The 18,167-nt window shown below is 45.2% G+C and overlaps 1 protein-coding gene and 1 long non-coding RNA gene across 6 annotated transcripts in view; one reads left to right on the top strand and one right to left on the bottom strand.

Moving 5' to 3' along the window:
• Positions 1 to 18,167, bottom strand: part of ZDHHC1 (zDHHC palmitoyltransferase 1) — a 477,328-nt gene that overhangs the window by 230,164 nt on the left and 228,997 nt on the right. For 4 of the 5 annotated variants that reach the window (XM_085639635.1, XM_085639633.1, XM_085639636.1 and 1 more), the window contains one exon: positions 5,442 to 5,600. The exons of the other annotated variant lie outside the window; for it this stretch is intronic. In XM_085639635.1, coding sequence (XP_085495761.1) covers positions 5,442 to 5,600 — 159 coding nt within the window. The remainder of the gene's footprint in view (positions 1 to 5,441; positions 5,601 to 18,167) is intronic. 5 annotated transcript variants of the gene reach the window in all.
• Positions 8,061 to 17,635, top strand: LOC146775762 (uncharacterized). The gene is made up of 3 exons (XR_014972311.1): positions 8,061 to 8,360; positions 10,233 to 10,287; positions 17,248 to 17,635. It is a non-coding gene; the product is annotated as an uncharacterized LOC146775762 (long non-coding RNA).

Below are 18,167 nucleotides of genomic sequence, written 5' to 3'. Positions count from 1 at the left end.
GCGGCGTTTCCACACCGTGCATGCTCAGCAGAGGCGGGATTTAAGAATGAAAGCAGCATAGGCGTGCTGTTCGGCTGCTTTCTATGCTACCTGTCCCAATCAATGTATGTACTTGGCCGCTGTCGGCATGTACTTGTTACTATAGCAACCACGCTTTGTGATTATTTAAAGATAAATTGTGTCCGTGGTGGCGCAAGACTTTATTAAACTAATCTGCTCCCCGTGGATTGGTTGAATGGTGCCTTGTCCGGGAACATCTTACTGCTTGCTTTTAATTGGCTGTTTGGATACTTTACTGTGGTTGGAGACTGGCTGAGGGAAAGTTTGCAAGTTATTTATTGGCTGCTCTGCTATATCACTAGTAAATGTACGTCTTTCGGCAGTGGGCGGGGCTGTGTTGATCCTGCTCAATCACCCGGCCTGTGCACTAGAAGACCCCGATCTTCTTCGATCCGAGGCCACATCACGGGCGGTGAGTTTACAGGCTTTGCTGTGACCCTCTGCACCTACCGCTGCAGGACGGAGCTACCCCTCAGTATTCACCAAAAGCTTGGGGTCAAAACACCTTCCGAAATAGTCTTTGCACAACCGTTGCTTGTGGGGATCCTGTAAACAGCCCGTTGCAAATGTACACGAGGGGGCATGCTCAACATATTTTGGGAGAATTACTGATTTCATAATTAGTGTGTTCTTAATGGATTCGCCCACCCTCATATCCGTCCTGGAGAAAGTAACATCAATCCTCATTTAAATTTTTTTTTTAATTTAAAAATATGGAGATAGTTTTGCCCCTGCGATTTTAGTGTTCTATCGCATTTATTTGGAATACCAGTGCTGGAAGTAATTTAAGTTATGCACGAGGGGTGGCATTTTAGCTGACAGGTAGCAGGCTCTGGGATTCTTAGGTAGGCCGTGCATTGTGATGAAGTTCCTTAGTTGCAGTGAACTGTACACCTTCACAGATCTCTTGATTCCCTTGTGGCTGCTTCTCATGCACTCACTGCCTCTCCTGCCATGGCAGATATTACTTACCTTGCGTCCTTTCTGCAGAGGAGGTTCTCCTGCTAGGGAACAGGGTGCGAGGTCACGGCGCCAGGCTGATCTACAGCATGGCCAATGCACAGATCAAAATGCTCCCACACAGGTGTGCACAGTCTGGGAAACGTTTCTCGCAGCTGCAGTGGATTACCCTCCCGTGCTGCGTTCATCATTATCCATGCAGCGGGGATCATTGTTGTGGGGTTTTCGTCCGAAGGGGGACAGCCGATGTGCACGCTTACGGTCTTGAGTCTTCTTAAAAAAAAAACCACATGATCCTGTGTATTTCTAATACAGTAAAATCCCATATGCATTCAGATATGGTATGCCTGGGGTGGGCTGGGCGTAATGGAACATGAGGCTCATTTGAAGGCAGTATGGCCTCTCACATCCCGTTTGGTACAGTCTGGTCCCACAGTGCCCTCCCATTTTTGAGACTATGCAGCAGTTTTAAGATCTTCTTAGTGTTTCTCGTTTCTCAAATGGGTGTAATTTCTAATATTTATAGGTTTCCCTCGTCTTCATTGCTTGATTATGCTTGCGAGAAAGTGTCACTCATAGTTGTTAAATGTCACTCATATTTACATTGAAATTATGAAAATGTCACACATAGCAATCTGAAACCTTGGCAGCTATGGTTGACGGCTGCAAGCAGCACAGGAACCAAAACAGAGGCAACACTTGCTCTACAGAGCAGTATTGAGCATCGCTTCGAAAGTACATGAGCTCTACTCCATGGTACTGTTTTAATTAACTTCATTAAAAATTATATATATATGTATATGTATATATACACATATAATAGCCAGCAGCATACCCAGGGTGCCACGAGGCCTGGAGCAGACAAGGATAATGTGCCCTCCTAAGTCTTTGGTGCAAATTAACGCAAGCAGCACAGGAACCAAAACAGAGGCAACACTTGCTCTACAGAGCAGTATTGAGCATCGCTTCGAAAGTACATGAGCTCTACTCCATGGTACTGTTTTAATTAACTTCATTAAAAATTATATATATATGTATATGTATATATACACATATATATATATATATATATATATATCGCATCTAAGGCCGGTACTCAGAATTTTCCTTAAATAAACATAATTGAGAAGGTTTTCCCAGTTTTAGGACATACTGTGACATTACTTTTCCCCAGTTACCACTGAGAAGCCCATGCAGCCATCAAACACACCCTGGGTCAACTATTCCTGCCCCCAGACTGCACCAAGCAGAACCACTCCTAGGCATGCCACTAAAACTAGATCCTTAGCATTTCCTTAATGTGCAGAAGCCCCTTTACTGCCCTGCCTCTTCCGAAACATCAAACCATAAGCACCCACAGCAGTAGAGCTTAAACTTCGCTCAAACGACCAATGTCACCCAGAGTGGCTACAATGTGCTCAAAGGGACCCCAGAATCAAGGGACCTCTTGATCCAACATGGCGCTGAATGCACAGACACATGCTCCCAGTGACTGGAGCTCATCAGTGCTAAACAGGGTCATCTCTGGCTCAGACCCTGCTGCACCCAAAGCCCTCACACCCACAAAGCAGTAATATAGGCTGATATGAATGAACTAAAGGGGTGAATGCTGCAGTACCAAAGTTTACGGACAGTTGGGATCAGTCCAAACAGTAATCTTCTAGGCAAAAGACACAAGGAGAACATCTTCACTCGCCCCCTCCCCAATGCCTTCCTCCATCCCCCCGACTTCCTTGTTACCGCCCCCATTTCTTCACTGGAGGAACAGATCGTTCCAGAGCACAAGGGCATAGTAGTAGGCCAAAATATATTGCAAGTACAAATTCATACTGCCGGATGGTAGGGGGGTGTAGTGGGGTAGCAAGGAGGAACGATAAAGGGGTTTACATTAGTTTAGATCCTCTAGCCGGAAATAACTTCAGTGCAGGCACGAGGAACAAATGCATAGGAGGTGATGTATTATTAGTACAGTGATTGTTAATAGGCAATCCTAGCCTGGAATAACAGATCGCAATGCAAGGTTCTGATACTGCTGTGCCTGCTGAGAAGTGCAAGATTCCTAGATCGTGCACTATGGCGGCTCAGCTTAGACGTCAGCGACAGAAATGGGAATTACTACCACGTAATATGTCAACTGTGCACCTGTACAGTACGAATTCAGTATAAGACCAATCAAAGAGGAGGGTCTAAATTGGGGGCTCACTTTGTGCTATTTAAACATCTGGGGGAATGTTAAAGGATGGTTTCTGTCCGATTAACGCCAGGAGTCCATGGTCTCAGACAACGCATGGAAATCCCACTTCATCCAGTCAAATAAGGAAATGATGAAGAGTTCTATAAACGATTCCCAAAGCCTTTCGCTGTATGCAGGTCTGTCAGAGGCAGAAGTCATGTTTCTTGAGCTGGGACAATAACACCCCCACAGTCATACAATGAGACTTCCAACATCTCTGAAAATCTTGAACTGTCTTGGATAGAATAAACAAACACAAAGAAGTCACCATAGTTCAAGGAAAAGGGACAGGGTGTCAGTAAACGAACATCAATAAAAGATACCCTTTTCACTCAAACATACATTTTTACTTTTTACAGACCGCTAGAAATGAAACCCTACTGTTGGTCAAAGGCCCCTAACATGGAAAGCCTCTGGGATTTAAATGAACAATTTATCACAATAATCCTGTAAAAGAGACAAACATTGACTATAAAATAGAAAAAATGTAAAAAGTTCTAAATCACTCAAAGCTTTGAAAAAAACACCGACTACAATAAAACACTTGTATACATGAATATGTATATATTTGTGAATCTTTCTATATTATATCACGATTAAAAATAGGTAGAAAAACTGTTTAAGTAGTACACACAATTGAATTTGATGCACAAATCAAATATTATAAAGTGCTTGTGCAGATTTGAATTTTGTATACAAATTGAATATTTACATCCACCTACTACATGAAATATCCTACCATACACATAATGGTTAAAAAAGTATCAGATATTCACAATCAAACATTAAAACAATTATTTAAAAAGAATAAAATTGTCTACTTAAAACTATTGATTTGAGCCATATATGCCCAAACCTATTTCTGTTGCATCAACAGAAATATAAGATTGGGAATAGATAGCTCAAATCAATAGTTTTAAGTTTACAACTTTTTTCTTCTTTAAAGAATTGTTTTAATATTTGATTGTGAATTTCTGATTTGTTTCCATCATTATGTGTATGGTAGGATATTTCATGTATTAGGTGAATGTAAATATTCAATTTTTATACAAACTTCAAATTTGCACAAGAACTTTATAGTATTTGATTTTTGCATTGAATACAATTGTGTGTACCACTTAAACAGTTTTTCTACCTATTTTTAATCGTGATATAAAATAGAAGGATTCATGAATATATACATATTCATGTATACAAGTGTTTAATTGTAGTCAATGGTTTAAATAGTTTTTCAAGGCTTTGAGTGATTTAGAACTTTAAAATGTTCTTTCTATTTTATAGTCAATGCTTGTTTCTTTTACAAGGTTATTGTGATAATGTGTTCATTTAAATCCCTGATGCTTTCCATTTTAGGGGCCTTTGACCAACAGTAGGGTTTCATTTCTAGCGGTCTGCAAAAAGTAAAATTTAATATTTGAGGTGAAAAGGGTATCTTTTATTGTTGTTCGTCGAATAGAATCAACAACATGAAACTTGTCCTAACAATTCAGAAGTTATCAGTGGCGACCTGGTCTTCGTTTTACTGGAAACTAGATATTAATTTCATCACCACCTCAGAAATGCAGGGTGCAAAAGGCAGTAAAAAGTACACGAAAATTCATCCTTCAATGAAACCGAGTTGAAGAATGTAATACAGGCTCTTCGGGGCATATAGCATGTCCCCCATGGTGCAGGAGTCCCCAGTTCCTTCAGTGGGCTTAATATTTGGCACAAGGCCAATGAATATCTGAGACACAGGAGACTCAAGTGTACCTCTTTTTCTGCATGGGGGTCCGCATTATTTTGAGTAAAGTTGCACTACTATGCACGCAACACTTTTGTGTGAAGTGGGGGGCAAAAGCGCTTATTGTTTATTTAAATTGCCAAGATGATTCTGAACATTTTATGGCGTAAGGATTCCCAACCACATTGGCACCTGAAAACATCGCAAATAAGAAAACATAATATCCAGCAGCGGATACTGGTCGAGTGGACGTTTGGTTGCTGTTGAATCCTCCATCCTTCTTTGACATAAAAGACTTCCTATGCATCTTGCAACAAACACTAAATGTAATTAAGAGAACTATTATAAGAGGTGACTTCAACAGAACAAATGGCAGCCAAGCAGCAAACCGTGGGGGGTTGGAAGGAGCATGCAGGAGGACAGGCTGGTTGGTTGCGAGAACACTGGATGGATGGTGATACATACTTAGATAGATGTGGAAGCAGAAAAGATGTCCTAAAAGAAGGACTACGAGGAACCCCAGAAGGACAACCAGTGCAGCGAGGACCAAGATTGAAGACGCTCGTGTCTCGACGGGGGCTGCAGGCAGAAACACAAACCAGACATCTGTACTGTTCTTTAAAACTGAAAAACAAACACAACAAGGGTGTGAAAATACAGAAAAAGAGCCATCGTGAAATGAAAATATTACACAGCACAATGACCACAACTGTGAGACGAGAACAAAAAGAGGCTTGCAAAATGGTAATGAACACGTTCAAAAAACAGACCAGTGAATGAAAACCAGTATTAATGAGTATGTTCATGGTCTGTGGTTCACTGCTTGCTATGTTCGGGACATATTCACATCACAGGCTTCTTATCCGTGGCTGGTAGTCAACAGTTTGAAGGTCTGTGAGTGACTGGGCATGAAGTGTGCACAATGGTGCATTCAGGTTTTGTGTAGGAGCTGCACAAACTACGCGCACTATTGCAACGTCTGCCCCTGTTGGGGGCTGCAGAGTCGAACTGAGTGGAGTGACCTGTAGGCAGCGCGTGACGGATGCATAACGGTAACATGGATGGATGCACAATGGGATTTTGACAGTGTGATGGGCTGGACACCAATGTGCATGGTACTCTAGAAAGGCATTTACAGATTGTATGTGCAATGCAGCATCGTGGTATCTGTGGTCTACAGCTCAGAGGCACTGCATGGATGCATACAGTGGCCGCACAGCTGCACATTCTGGGTGAATGTGTGAGGGTGCACAGCTATGTGGGGCGCTCCACAATGGCATCTTCAGAAAGAATGAGTATACAGTGCTGCCGAACGATACACAGTGGGACGTCGGGACGTGTGTGTGGGAGGCACAATGGTCATTCACGCTGTGCTGTGTGTGTGGGGCTGTACCATGACAATACTGTGAGGTGCTGCACCACAACAGGTATGGCTGGCTGCACAATGGCATCATCAGGGCTCCGTTTGGTGTGCAGCTTCAGGGCACCCGGTGAAGAACCCAACAAAAAACTGAAGCATTGATCGAGCTCAACGGAGGGGCACACAAAACAACCCCCAAGATGCACCGAGCCGCACGGGGGCTGACAAAGAATTTACTTCTTAGTGTGTTGGCTTTAAACCTTTTTATTGGTTACAACTCGCACATGCTTTGTATACAACTGTTGGCTAGTCATCTCATCCAGAAGAGTCTTCGAAAAGCTCAAAGACATGAAATAGATGTTGGCAGTCGAAAGTGATCACCACAATCAACCTTCAAAGAACTTAAAGCCCAACAGCCTCTTGCATTTTGTCTTCTGATTCAAAGTGAAAATGACAAATCAATCAATCAATCAATCAATCAGGGGTTTCTAAAACGTACTACTCACCTGTAAGGGTCTCACGGCGCTAGGCCCTCTTTTGTACCCAGCTAATCTCAGAACTGTAGGTGTGGGGCCTTGCATGCATTCGGAGCAGAAACCCAGTTGTAAGCCAGTGTTAAATGAAAAGAATTTTCAACCATGGACTTTAAGGGGATGAGAGAATATTCCCCGAATGGTTTCCATAAAGTTGCCCGATGACCATATTTCTGGCATTAAATTAGCTCTCGATATCTGCTTCGGTGCCTACTGCCAGGGTTACAAAATCTCAGTCTGGGCACTTGGAGGAATCCGCTACTGGAGTATTGCATCGTTTCTGAATCGTAATCACACTTCATTCATCAGCATCTGTACTATCTTCATCCTGCCCTCAGGATAGGTCCAGCAGGACCAGGAACACTTACAACATTCATTGCAATCAAACCAAGCGTTCAGACAAAAGGCAAGGAAAGCACACAAGCAAGAACTGCACCTGGAAGGAGTGCTGCTATTTTGAAAACATTCACCTTCAACTCCTCTCCGAATTATTATTTGAAGCTCTCAAAAAGTAGATGTGTTCAATGTAGGGGAAGTAGGACATGTTTGCAATCTACGATAATGATTCCGATGATGGAGAAGGAAAAACGGACTTGTACTCAGAGTTCTACATCACTGATGCATCATGTTTGGATTATTCTGAGCAGTCAGGTTATAACACCGCACTCAGCACAGTAAAAAACACATTGATGTAAAGCAACACATCGGACAAGATGCATGCAAGCCCATCTACCTCATGCGGGGTCTAAATCCAGCCAATGAGGTGGTGTGCACTGCACTCCGTTCCTGACAGAGGGCATCGCACTTCAGACTTTCGATAGTACACGTGCAATGGAATCTTAAAAATAGGAGTCTTAAGGATCAAGGAATGTGAATCTATGAAAATACAAACAATGTAGAACTGTAGTTGCAGGTAAGCAACTTTCATCCCCATTCGGCCGAGAACTCGAGGTGGGAGGCTGTAACATCCGAGGCCCGGAGCAGAGGTGACTGGTGCTCGCGCTGAGGGAGAGACTCTGCGGCTGGCCGAGGCCCCGGCAGGGGGCACTAGAGAGGTCAGCATTCTAGTGTCGCCTAGGCACCCCACACCCCTCGCCCCCTTCAGGGGCAGGGGCAGGGACCCTGGGTGGAGTCCCCCCAGCCTGGTTGCGGCGTGCGAGGGGCTTCACTTCCTGGGCGCCAGGACTTGAGGAGGGTATATATCCCTCCCCCACCATTTTGGCGCCCTCTTTTGCACGCCTGACACGCCGTTTATTGGCATGTATGTTATGTTGGAGGGGTGGGAAAGGATGCCAATGATGATACTATGCAGGAGGAGATCGTAGCTCACATTGCGTCCGCTAGCGGCAAGGCCTGATGTGCAGAGAGGAGCAGCCTGGAGTCCCCTGGGGGCAGGGGTGAGATCCTAAGCATGGACCGCGACCGTGATGGGATCCCTCCCTCTTATGAGAGATTGAAAGCGCCGAGGTCTGGAGATTGCGGGAGATTGAGGTGAGCGGGAGCATAGAGGAGGCACCGGGCGGTTGATTCCTTCCCTTTCCCCCTCTCCTTGGGACGATGGCGGGAACTGGGAAGCAGCAACCCATCGGCGGCCTGGGAGTGAGGATGGCCTGACTGGTGGTGGAGGGCAGGAAGCAAGGCCAGCCATTATACAAGAAATATCAGAGCCCTAATACCTGAAAGGGAGGGTTGGGCATCGGCCCCGGAGGAGCATTGTAACCCCTATTCTCACGAGAGACCGGGGGGAGGTGGAGGGGTACTCAAGACTGTACCCAGTGGCCCTGGAGACTTCCATGATAGGCAATATTGTGAATCTGAGCCTGAGTCCACATTAATGAGGAAGCTCTGAATGAGGCGGTGAGCCGGGATCACTGGCGATTGCGAAGTGCCTGTAGGGGTGGACAGAAGCTGTGGAGGTCCCGGGGGATATACCAGGAGAGAGGCATTAGCAGGGAAGGAATGCTACAACGATGCTGAGAACACTTTAAAGGGGGACATTGTAGCCTACCCGGAGGCACCAAAGCAGGCTAACCTCAGTAGCAGAGGCCCAGGATGCAACAGATAAGAGGGGGGTCACAAGAGGGAGGCCTCTGGGACCACAGAGGAGCAGGGTGAAGACCAGATGCGAGGAGTGTACCGAGCTGTGCCCAATGCCTGACCCTAAGATGGCCGCCTCTGGGGACATCAGACACACATTTTGTAATAATGGCCACCATGAGTGGGCCCCTTTCCAAAGCCCTCCTTCTCCCCTTGTTGGGGAGGGATACAGCATGTATGCCCTGGAGTTTCAGAGACCCCTCTGAGAGAGTCCACAGCGACAAGGGAGTCTCACACAGCGGAGGCCTGGGTTTTTATCCCATGACCGCTGGGAGCACAGCACCGTTCACCAATGGAACTTTTGGACTATGTTCCCCCCCCAGGCGGAGACTATAACCTTTCTGTATGTACTGCGGTGCCCGAGCAACCTTTAGCCGATGACCGGTGGAGCAGTCCCACGCAGCTATAGAGGAGTTTGGCTCTGGTTCACACCTGAGCCGTCAGCCAGCCGGAGGTCAGACACTGTTTTTCCTTGTCTCCCTGTTGTGCCTGCCACACCCACCCCCTCCTCTTCCCTCCATAATTCTCAGTCTACCTCCCCTATTCCTCCCCTCTCTCCCCTTGCCTATTTTTTTCCCCTCATGTTTATGCTATGCTTTTGTACTCATGTAATTCCTGTAACTACGTTCCAGTAACTGATGTACCTTTGTAACCATGTTCTGAAACAATGCTTCTTCCTCATGTAAAGCGCTCTGATACCACCGGGTCTCGCCAGCATTATATAAAACTCAATAAATAAATAAATTATTCTCCAGAGCTGGATCTTTCATGGATTCAAATGTTTGAATTAGACATTATATGAGTAAACCTCAGTAGGGATGAGAAAAGGCGAACCTTAGTGAAATGGATGTTGACGGGCTGCTCTGCTCAGCGCAGAATCTTTCTTTGCGTTTACACTCAAGCAGTAGTGCATCAAAAATGTCATGTCTTTTCTGCAGAAGATCTTTTGTGCATTTACATTTTGCGCACATTAACAATATGCAGAATGTAATTTTCACATTCGAGTTCACATGTAGATACTGATGTAGTACGGATGCTTTTAAAGCGATTTTTCTATGTTGTGTAGAAGTGCATTTTCCTGGCCATTGCTACCCAGGCCTCAATTTGTCAGACTATAAGAGGCTAGGGCGGATGTATAAACGAGGAGGATTGGTTTGTTTATCAATGGTGTCTTATTTCAATCTTGGCAACCAGAAAATAAATAATGTGGCTATTGCTTCTCAAGGAGTAGATGATGGTTAATATTCTTGTTATTCGTGTTTATAGGTTGTCTGTGAGTGCTGCGGAACTCTGGAATCTTGGAGAAAGAAAACAACTTTAAGTATGTGTACGGGGTGAGGATAATAATGTGTCACCATATCCTATTGTGCTCAAGACGGGGAAAAGAATGTGAAAAGAGGAAAATAAAAATAAAAGGATGGATGGATAACCTCTTCATCTCCTCCCAATAGCTATACTGTCCCTATCAGATTCAGTGGGTTAGCCTTGAAATTCTCCACGAGGGAGTGGGGGGAGGTATATGGGACCAATGGCTCCATTATCTTCCTTGTGCTGTAGTAAACACAGCATATTCCAGGCCAATTACCTGGGAGTGGCTTCATGCTATCCACTTTAATTATTTCTGTGACACCCACGGACTTCTGGAATTTGTAATGTAAAGCAAAATGTCATACATGAGGTAGATATTGTGAAAACCTGAAAACCAAATGTTAGACCTGGCATCTTTTGGCGCGTGTTTCTCCTGTCTTTTTGCTTTCTGACCTCCCGGTTTTGAGACTGTTTTTGCTAGTTTAGTGTCTTTGCACACTTTCTCCCTGCTGTTCAGGGTTAAAGTGCAAGGGCTTCAATTGTAAATTGGATTATGGATTGGTGTTTCCATGATTGGCATATTTGATGTACTGGTAAGTCTCTAGTAAAGTGCACTGAGAGTAACAGGGCCTGTAAATCAAATGCTGATAGGGCTGAATGTATGACATTGTTCTGCATTCTGTCCATCAATTGTTCTTTTTGCATTTGTCACCCCAACTGGGATGGTATGCCCAGACGTGGGTCCCGTGCTCTCCATGCCACTGGAGTCAAGCTATCCTGGCTTATGAGGGGTCAAACCCCGAAACCAGTCCTAGGATGCTTGTTTCCAGTCCAGGGAGGACTTGGCCTGGCAGTTCGGGCTGGACTGTTCCCAGGAGGCACAGGGTCGAGACCGATTTGCATATGGCTGGGGTCAACCTGGAATGGCAGGGTGAGCAAAAAAAACGATGGATTTAGGCACAGATCTCTGTACTGGGGTGAATGTATGACATTGTTCTGCATTTTGTCCATCAATTTTTCTTTTTACATTTGTCACCCCAGTAGGACTGGTATGCCCAGATGTCGGTCCCGTGCTCGGTCCCGTGCTCTCCATGCCAGTGGAGTCAAGCTATCCTGGCTGATGAGGGGTGAAACCCCCGAAACCGGTCCTAGGATGCTTGTTTCCAGTCCATCAAATACCAAAAATGTGCCAATGCTGCACTTTTCTTAGAACATGGCCTTTCACTACGTGTATTGACTCAAACAATATCACTGGTGACTACTTTTTCGGTCAGATTTAATCAAAGCGTTTTACTCGAATTACATTAAATTTTTCTTTACAACAAATATTCCACAGCCCTAAAAACACATCTCATAGTGATGTTCATATTATCTTTTGAACATATATTTTCTTTTTGTACATTTGAGATACCTCCTAACGTATTAGATCAATATTGACATACACATCACTAGCTACCTATTCACTCATACCCATTCACACCGATTCATATCAATTTGACACATTAAAACAAACCAACTGATATTACATACATAAACAAAAAAAGGACCATCAGTATAAACAGTATTGGTGATTTTCGGAACTTTGAACTCTGTTTTAAAGTTTTAACTGATAGATTGGCCTCGCAATATAAGGTCTACGCGTTTCAGATCCCTTTTCTTGCTGGGATCCTTGTCAGGACCAGTATTCCCTGAAAGAGACAAACAAAACTTTGTTTACCCAATGACCTACCTAGACTTGCCTCAACACTCTGTCAGTGTTTTCATCGCTTACCTGCAGCTTAATGCAGTCAAAAAACTCCAAGAGTGTTAAATGTCCAACCTCTACCTAAAAGCATACAATTAAGAACCGGTTTTATTTACACTCCAGTTGTATATAAAGCTATTAGTTGCTATTATCAACCTATTTGGTCACAATGTGAGTCAGAAAGTCTTACTTGAGGTGTCGGCTGGTGGACAAGACACGAGTCGTTCGTGGCGCGAAACAATCTGTCAAGTGAATGAGTGTTCAAATTAGCGTGGTTGTATTGGACAATGCGCGTTTAAAATGGTAATAATTACTGTAAGATACCTTTTAATGGATCTTGGTCCGTGGACCGGGGTGGCTCCGGTGTTGCCAATTAAACGTTCCTCGTATATCTGTAAAACGAAGGAAACACAAGAGGGGAATTCTAAGGTGCCGAGAGGCGAGGGCGCGCGCACAGGGCGCTCTGCAGCAGGACGCACCGGGGTGACCAGTGCATGCATTATTCGGGAGCAAAGTCCATGTAGCTGCATCCAGGCGTAGCTACTGGGAAGCAGCATTTGCCGTTATTTACATATGTTCACTTTATTGCTAAGTGCGCGTTGTTGTCCCTGGGCGCCTGCATGGTTTTCCTGCTGTCATTGCTTCTCTAGTCCCCCGGTACACAGCACGACCCTCTGTAGTGGGAACATGTCGCTAAAGTCAGACACCTTCTGAGTGTGCTTCGGTTCAGTGGCCCTTGGGCGCTTACCAATTCCCTTCTGGTTTCCACAAATAGGAACTGAAGGAATCCGCCACTGAGCTCCTATTTGGAGGCCACGAGACCACGGCTAGCGCCGCCACCTCCCTCATGACCTTCCTGGCGCTTCATTCGGAGGTTCTACACAAAGTTTGCAAGGAACTGCAGATCAAGGTATGCAGGAACATTTTGTGTTACGAGGCTACCTCAAAATATTGTGTTTGTTCACTCTTATGGTGCGGGTGGGGTAGGGGCACACATTTATGCCTCACTGCAGTCGGTGTTAAGCACACTTTTACAGAAACCGTACAGAATAATGCATCGGCGCCTGCGAAATAAATATGTCTCAAGCAGACCCTTACTAGCTTTGTATATCATAGGCCTTGTTTACGCCAAGCCACCCCTCGCAGCACGTATAGCCTGTTTGACGGGCCGACATAGTCACCCCTCGCTGTTTTTTCGCAGGATTTACTGTGCAGTGGCGGCCAGGAGAGCAGACCCCTCCCATTGGAGGCCCTGGAGCAACTCAAGTACACGGGCTGCGTCATCAAGGAAACCCTGCGGCTCAGACCCCCTGTCCCAGGGCGTTCAGGGTGGCCCGCAAGACGTTCGAGCTGAATGTAAGTTGCGTTTTTCCATATTTGCACTCGCTGTCATGGCAGGCTCCTAGCAGGGGTGTTCAAAAGCAATAGTGCATCCCCAGCACAGAATAAACGCGTTTTAGTACAAGCACGTGAATGGGCGTCTTTGTAGCAGCTGCAAGGTTCTTTTTAGTACTTGCCTTCCAATTGTATGTGTGTAAGGTTAACCCAGCACGTGGGATGAGTCACAAAGCCTCCACACGTGCGCATCAGCGTGCGCCGTCCAAAACATGCACAATGGCCCGTGCACTTCCAATTCTTGGGGCTTATGCACAAGCCCCTTCTGCCGCCGGTACGTCACTGTTTCCCACTTTAAAAGTGACGCGCAAGGGGCTTGTAAATAATCCCACCTGTATTTTAAAAATACAAGCTGTCGTGGACACTCTTAAAAATGCCTGCAGGGGCATGCTACACTTTCTGTAGCACCCACCTTGAGAATACCGCTTAAGGCGCAGTGCTGCATGCCATGACTTTCTTTTACCAACCCGAAGTCTGCTGGGAATTGTAGTCCTGGTTCACTTCAGTCGATGTAGTCTAATGTACACACCTGAACATAATGATTTGGAAAGGAGCCCCAGGACTGGTATCACATATGAAAAAAAAAAGCTAATGCCAATAGAAATGACAATGCCATTTATTTAGGGATACAAAAATAATAAAAAAATAATGAGCAATACCAATAGCTCTACCTATAATATTGCCGAGACCTTGTTTGTTTATGTATGTAATATCAGTTAGTTTGTTTTAATGTGTCAAATTGATATGAATCGGTGTGAATGGGTATGAGTGAATAGGTAGCTAGTGATGTGTATGTCAATATTGATCTAATACGTTAGGAGGTATCTCAAATGTACAAAAAGAAAATATATGTTCAAAAGATAATATGAACATCACTATGAGATGTGTTTTTAGGGCTGTGGAATATTTGTTGTAAGGAAAAATTAAATGTAATTCGAGTAAAACGCTTTGATTAAATCTGATCGAAAAAGTAGTCACCAGTGATATTGTTTGAGTCAATACACGTAGTGAAAGGCCATGTTCTAAGAAAAGTGCAGCATTGGCACATTTTTGGTATTTGATGTTACTAGGCTAGGCCTTGCTGCCATTAAGCCAAGACCCGAGATTGTTTTTTCCTGTTTCCAGTCCAGGCAGGGCCTGGCATTTTCGGGTTCGACTGTTCCCATGAGGCACAGGGTCGAGACTGATTTGCATATGGCTGGGTTCAAACTGGAATGGCACGGTGAGCAAAAAAAACGATGGATTGAGGCCCAGATCTCTGTACTGGGGTGACTGTATGACATTGTTTTGCATTCTGTCCATCAATTGTTATTTTTGCTAGTGGACCTGCAGCACTGATTGTGCCACCCACACGAGCAGCCTTTCAAAGGGTTCTCAGACCTGCCATTGCAGTGTCTGTGCTCAGTTTTTACTGCCATGTCGACTTGACAAGTGCACCCACTTGCCAAGCCCTAACCTTCTCTTTTATTACATGTGAGTCACCCCTAAGGTAGGCCAAAGGTACCCCTAAGGGCAGGGTGCAGTGTTTGTGACAGGTAGGACATGTCCTGAGGTGTGTGGCATGTCCTGATAGTAAACTACAGTGTAATTAGTTTTTCACTGTTGAAAGGCTATTTGTCCCATAGGATAGAATGGAGAATATTTGGTAACATTTTACGAGTATATCTTCCCATTGGGACAAGATAGAGAAATGGAATGAACTCAGGATGTAGAATGCATCTTTTAATGAAGATGATTTTTATGTTCTGTGTTTGAAAATACCACTTTTAGAAAATATAGGTATATTCTTTCTTAGCCATCCTGTGTGCCTTTGCTGGGTTGTTGATTGACTTTCTGGCTTTGGAGTGACACGGGCTGGGGATGTGCATTCGCTTCAGACAGCCACGGGGTGGGGGGGGGGTCAAGGTTTGTACTGCCTTTCCTGGATGAGTCAGGGCTGGGCTGAATAGACCTGGGCTACATTTAGAGTAGTGGGAGGAGATTTCCTTGCAATTGAACGGGCCTGGTCTGCCTTGGACAATGCTGTCTCCACCTCCTGCCAAGAATCTGGGCCAGAAAGGACAAACTGGTTTGGACTGAGCACAGACACTCTCTGCTCAAGAGAACAAAGAGAAATTGAGTATAAATATTGGGGCCAGACCCCAGAACTTTAGAAATCGCTTGGTTCAAGTAACCCAACAAGAAGAAGAGCTGGAAGAACTGCCAGGAGGAGTACTGCCCCTTTGTTGTGTTGTTGCTTTGCGGGTTGGCCTGCAGTTGCTGCTTCTGCCTTGGGCAGTAAAAGGACTGGACTTTCTTCACTTGCTGATGAGTATCCCCAAGGGCTTGAAATAGAGCTTGCCTTCACTTACTTTTGAGTACCGCCTCTGGAATCGTGGGTTTCAGTTGCCACAGAGAAGGAAAGCAGCCGACACCGTCACCTACACCGCTGCGGGTTCCGTGTCTTGAAGGCACCGTAGAGGGCACCGCCGCACTTTGCACCACAACCCTGGTCTCACAGAGTATGACGACTGCTGGCGCCACAGACGATGTCGCTGCCCGCTGACCTTGACACCTGAAAACGCACCTTGGTTTGGGGGCACCGCTTACAAGTCACATGACGCACCACACCGTCCAACACCGCAGTCTGGGCCTATTGATGCCAGCTACCAACAACCGGCACTGTCGTTTGCACCGTGATCGGTCAGCACCACCACGAGCAACGCCTCACTCCACGCCACAGCTCTGGTCTCACTGACGCCGCTGGATGACTGTCACAGAGTCACTGCCTGCACCGCAACTTGAGGGCACCACACCTACACTTCACATCGCAACCGCGACACTTGCAACAACTGGCCCGCACCTTTGTGGTCGGCCGGAACAAAAGGCACTATTTACGAGGCTGCTGACACTAAAGCCAGTCCACATTGAAACGGTCAGCCGCAACTGCTGAATTCTGTTGTTTTCAGCACTGCGGTAGCCCCAGACTGAGCTTTATGAAATGCATTTTAAAGTATTCTTGCAACGTGAATATTTTTTAATTACTGTATGTTGGTCTTCTATCTTTTTGGTCTTGTTTGCACAGATAAATATTGGGTATGTTTCTAAAACTGGTGTGGTGTCCTTTTGTTGCGTTCTCACTGTATTACTGTTAGTTATGTGCAAATGCTTCACACACTGCCTCTGAGATAAGCCCGACTGCTCGTGCCAAGCTACAAAGAGGGTAAGCAGGGGTTATTTCACTAATGTATCCCCCTTATCCTGACCAGAAGGAATGGTCCCTATTTAGACAAAGGAGCAAACCATTGCCAACTAGAGACCCCCATTTCTAACACCAAAACTCCTAAAAACAGTGCAACCCCCTCCCACCCTTTACCCAACAACAATACCTGACTCTGGTGCCCCTGGGAGTCACCCGCTACGCCGCATCTCTCCTGAGTTGCGGCAGCTCTCCAGCGTCCTCCGGGTCAGACCACCAGTCCTAACACCAGGTCTTGAAACTCTCCTTTTCTTCCTCGTATTCCAGGGTGGGTCGGCTGCCGCTTCTCTGTCCGGTGCCTTCCCCATGAGGACAGTATCCTACCACCACATCCTGCTCTGCCGATCCCTTCCTTTGCTCCAACACGTCCGGGCTAGAACTTCACACCAAATGGTCCGGTCTACTCTCTCTGCCTTTGGTCTTCTCATCAGTCCTGCTAGATCTCCCTCGCAGGTCTGAAGTCTCCTTTTTGTCCCGCAAGTTTCTTTGTGTTTGGTCCCTCCGAGCTGTTAGGCCACCTTTCTGTTTAAAGAAACTTTATTGTCCTCAGTGATGCTGATTTCAATGTTTTAACTCTGTCCTTCTTCTTTTGGCAGGGTTCCAGACATCGATGGGGCTCACAGCAAGGTTGGCGTGGCAGACTGCATCTAAGGGGCGGGTCAAAGAGGTCTGATTTCTCACACAGGCCTATTATTCAACATGGAAGTCACCCTTGTGCTCCCCCTGCACATCTAACTGTTTATTTCGGCAGAACATGTTCATGTAGAATCATGGCAATTTATTTACACTGTCATTGTTCATGCTGTTTTCCATGAACTTTCCCCGCTTCAGTCACAAACCGTAACTACATTTCAAGGTTCTTCCATTAGATCACTTTAGTTTATTAATTCATATCAAGCTACTGCTGTTCATGTATCTAGTTTTTGCCACCATCTCCAGATGCAACCAGGACAGAGTAGGTAGAATAATTATTCATGTAATGGGACAATGATTAGATGTTAAGGCAATATGACGCTTTTTTTTCCTCCTAACATTTTTATTGGCATTTACAAAAAATGTAAGAAAGCAGATACATTGTCAACAGTGTACATGTCATATGTCAAAATTATACCTAAACAGAAATTAATAAAAATGTATCCTGCATATGTGGCATACATTCGTACGGTTGTAAGCTTCTATTATGGTATATAACCAATATCTGATGTCTGCAGCATAGTCCAAAAAGAATTTGTGTCATTGCAATGTTACATTGTATCCTCATGAAGAATGTTGTTTTTAGAATAATCAACCCAGTTTGGAAAGGGGTAGTGGAAAATGCCGCCTGTTTAATATCAAACTAAAATTACAAACTTGTGCAGGGTTGGACAACTCCCCCTACCCAAATTATGGTCTGGGAGGGTTTGTAAGTAGGAGACCCGGGGGGGTAGCCAGTAACTCCTCATTTAGTCCAAAAGCCGAACCTCACGTTCTCACAGTAAGAGAGTGGACAAGGGTAAGGCATGGTGCACATAAACAA

Source organism: Triturus cristatus, chromosome 12 (assembly GCF_964204655.1).
Source record: "Triturus cristatus chromosome 12, aTriCri1.1, whole genome shotgun sequence".
Taxonomy (NCBI): Eukaryota; Metazoa; Chordata; class Amphibia; order Caudata; family Salamandridae; genus Triturus; species Triturus cristatus.
Note: the sequence above shows the minus strand (reverse complement) of the source record. Positions and strands in the feature narration are given on the sequence as shown.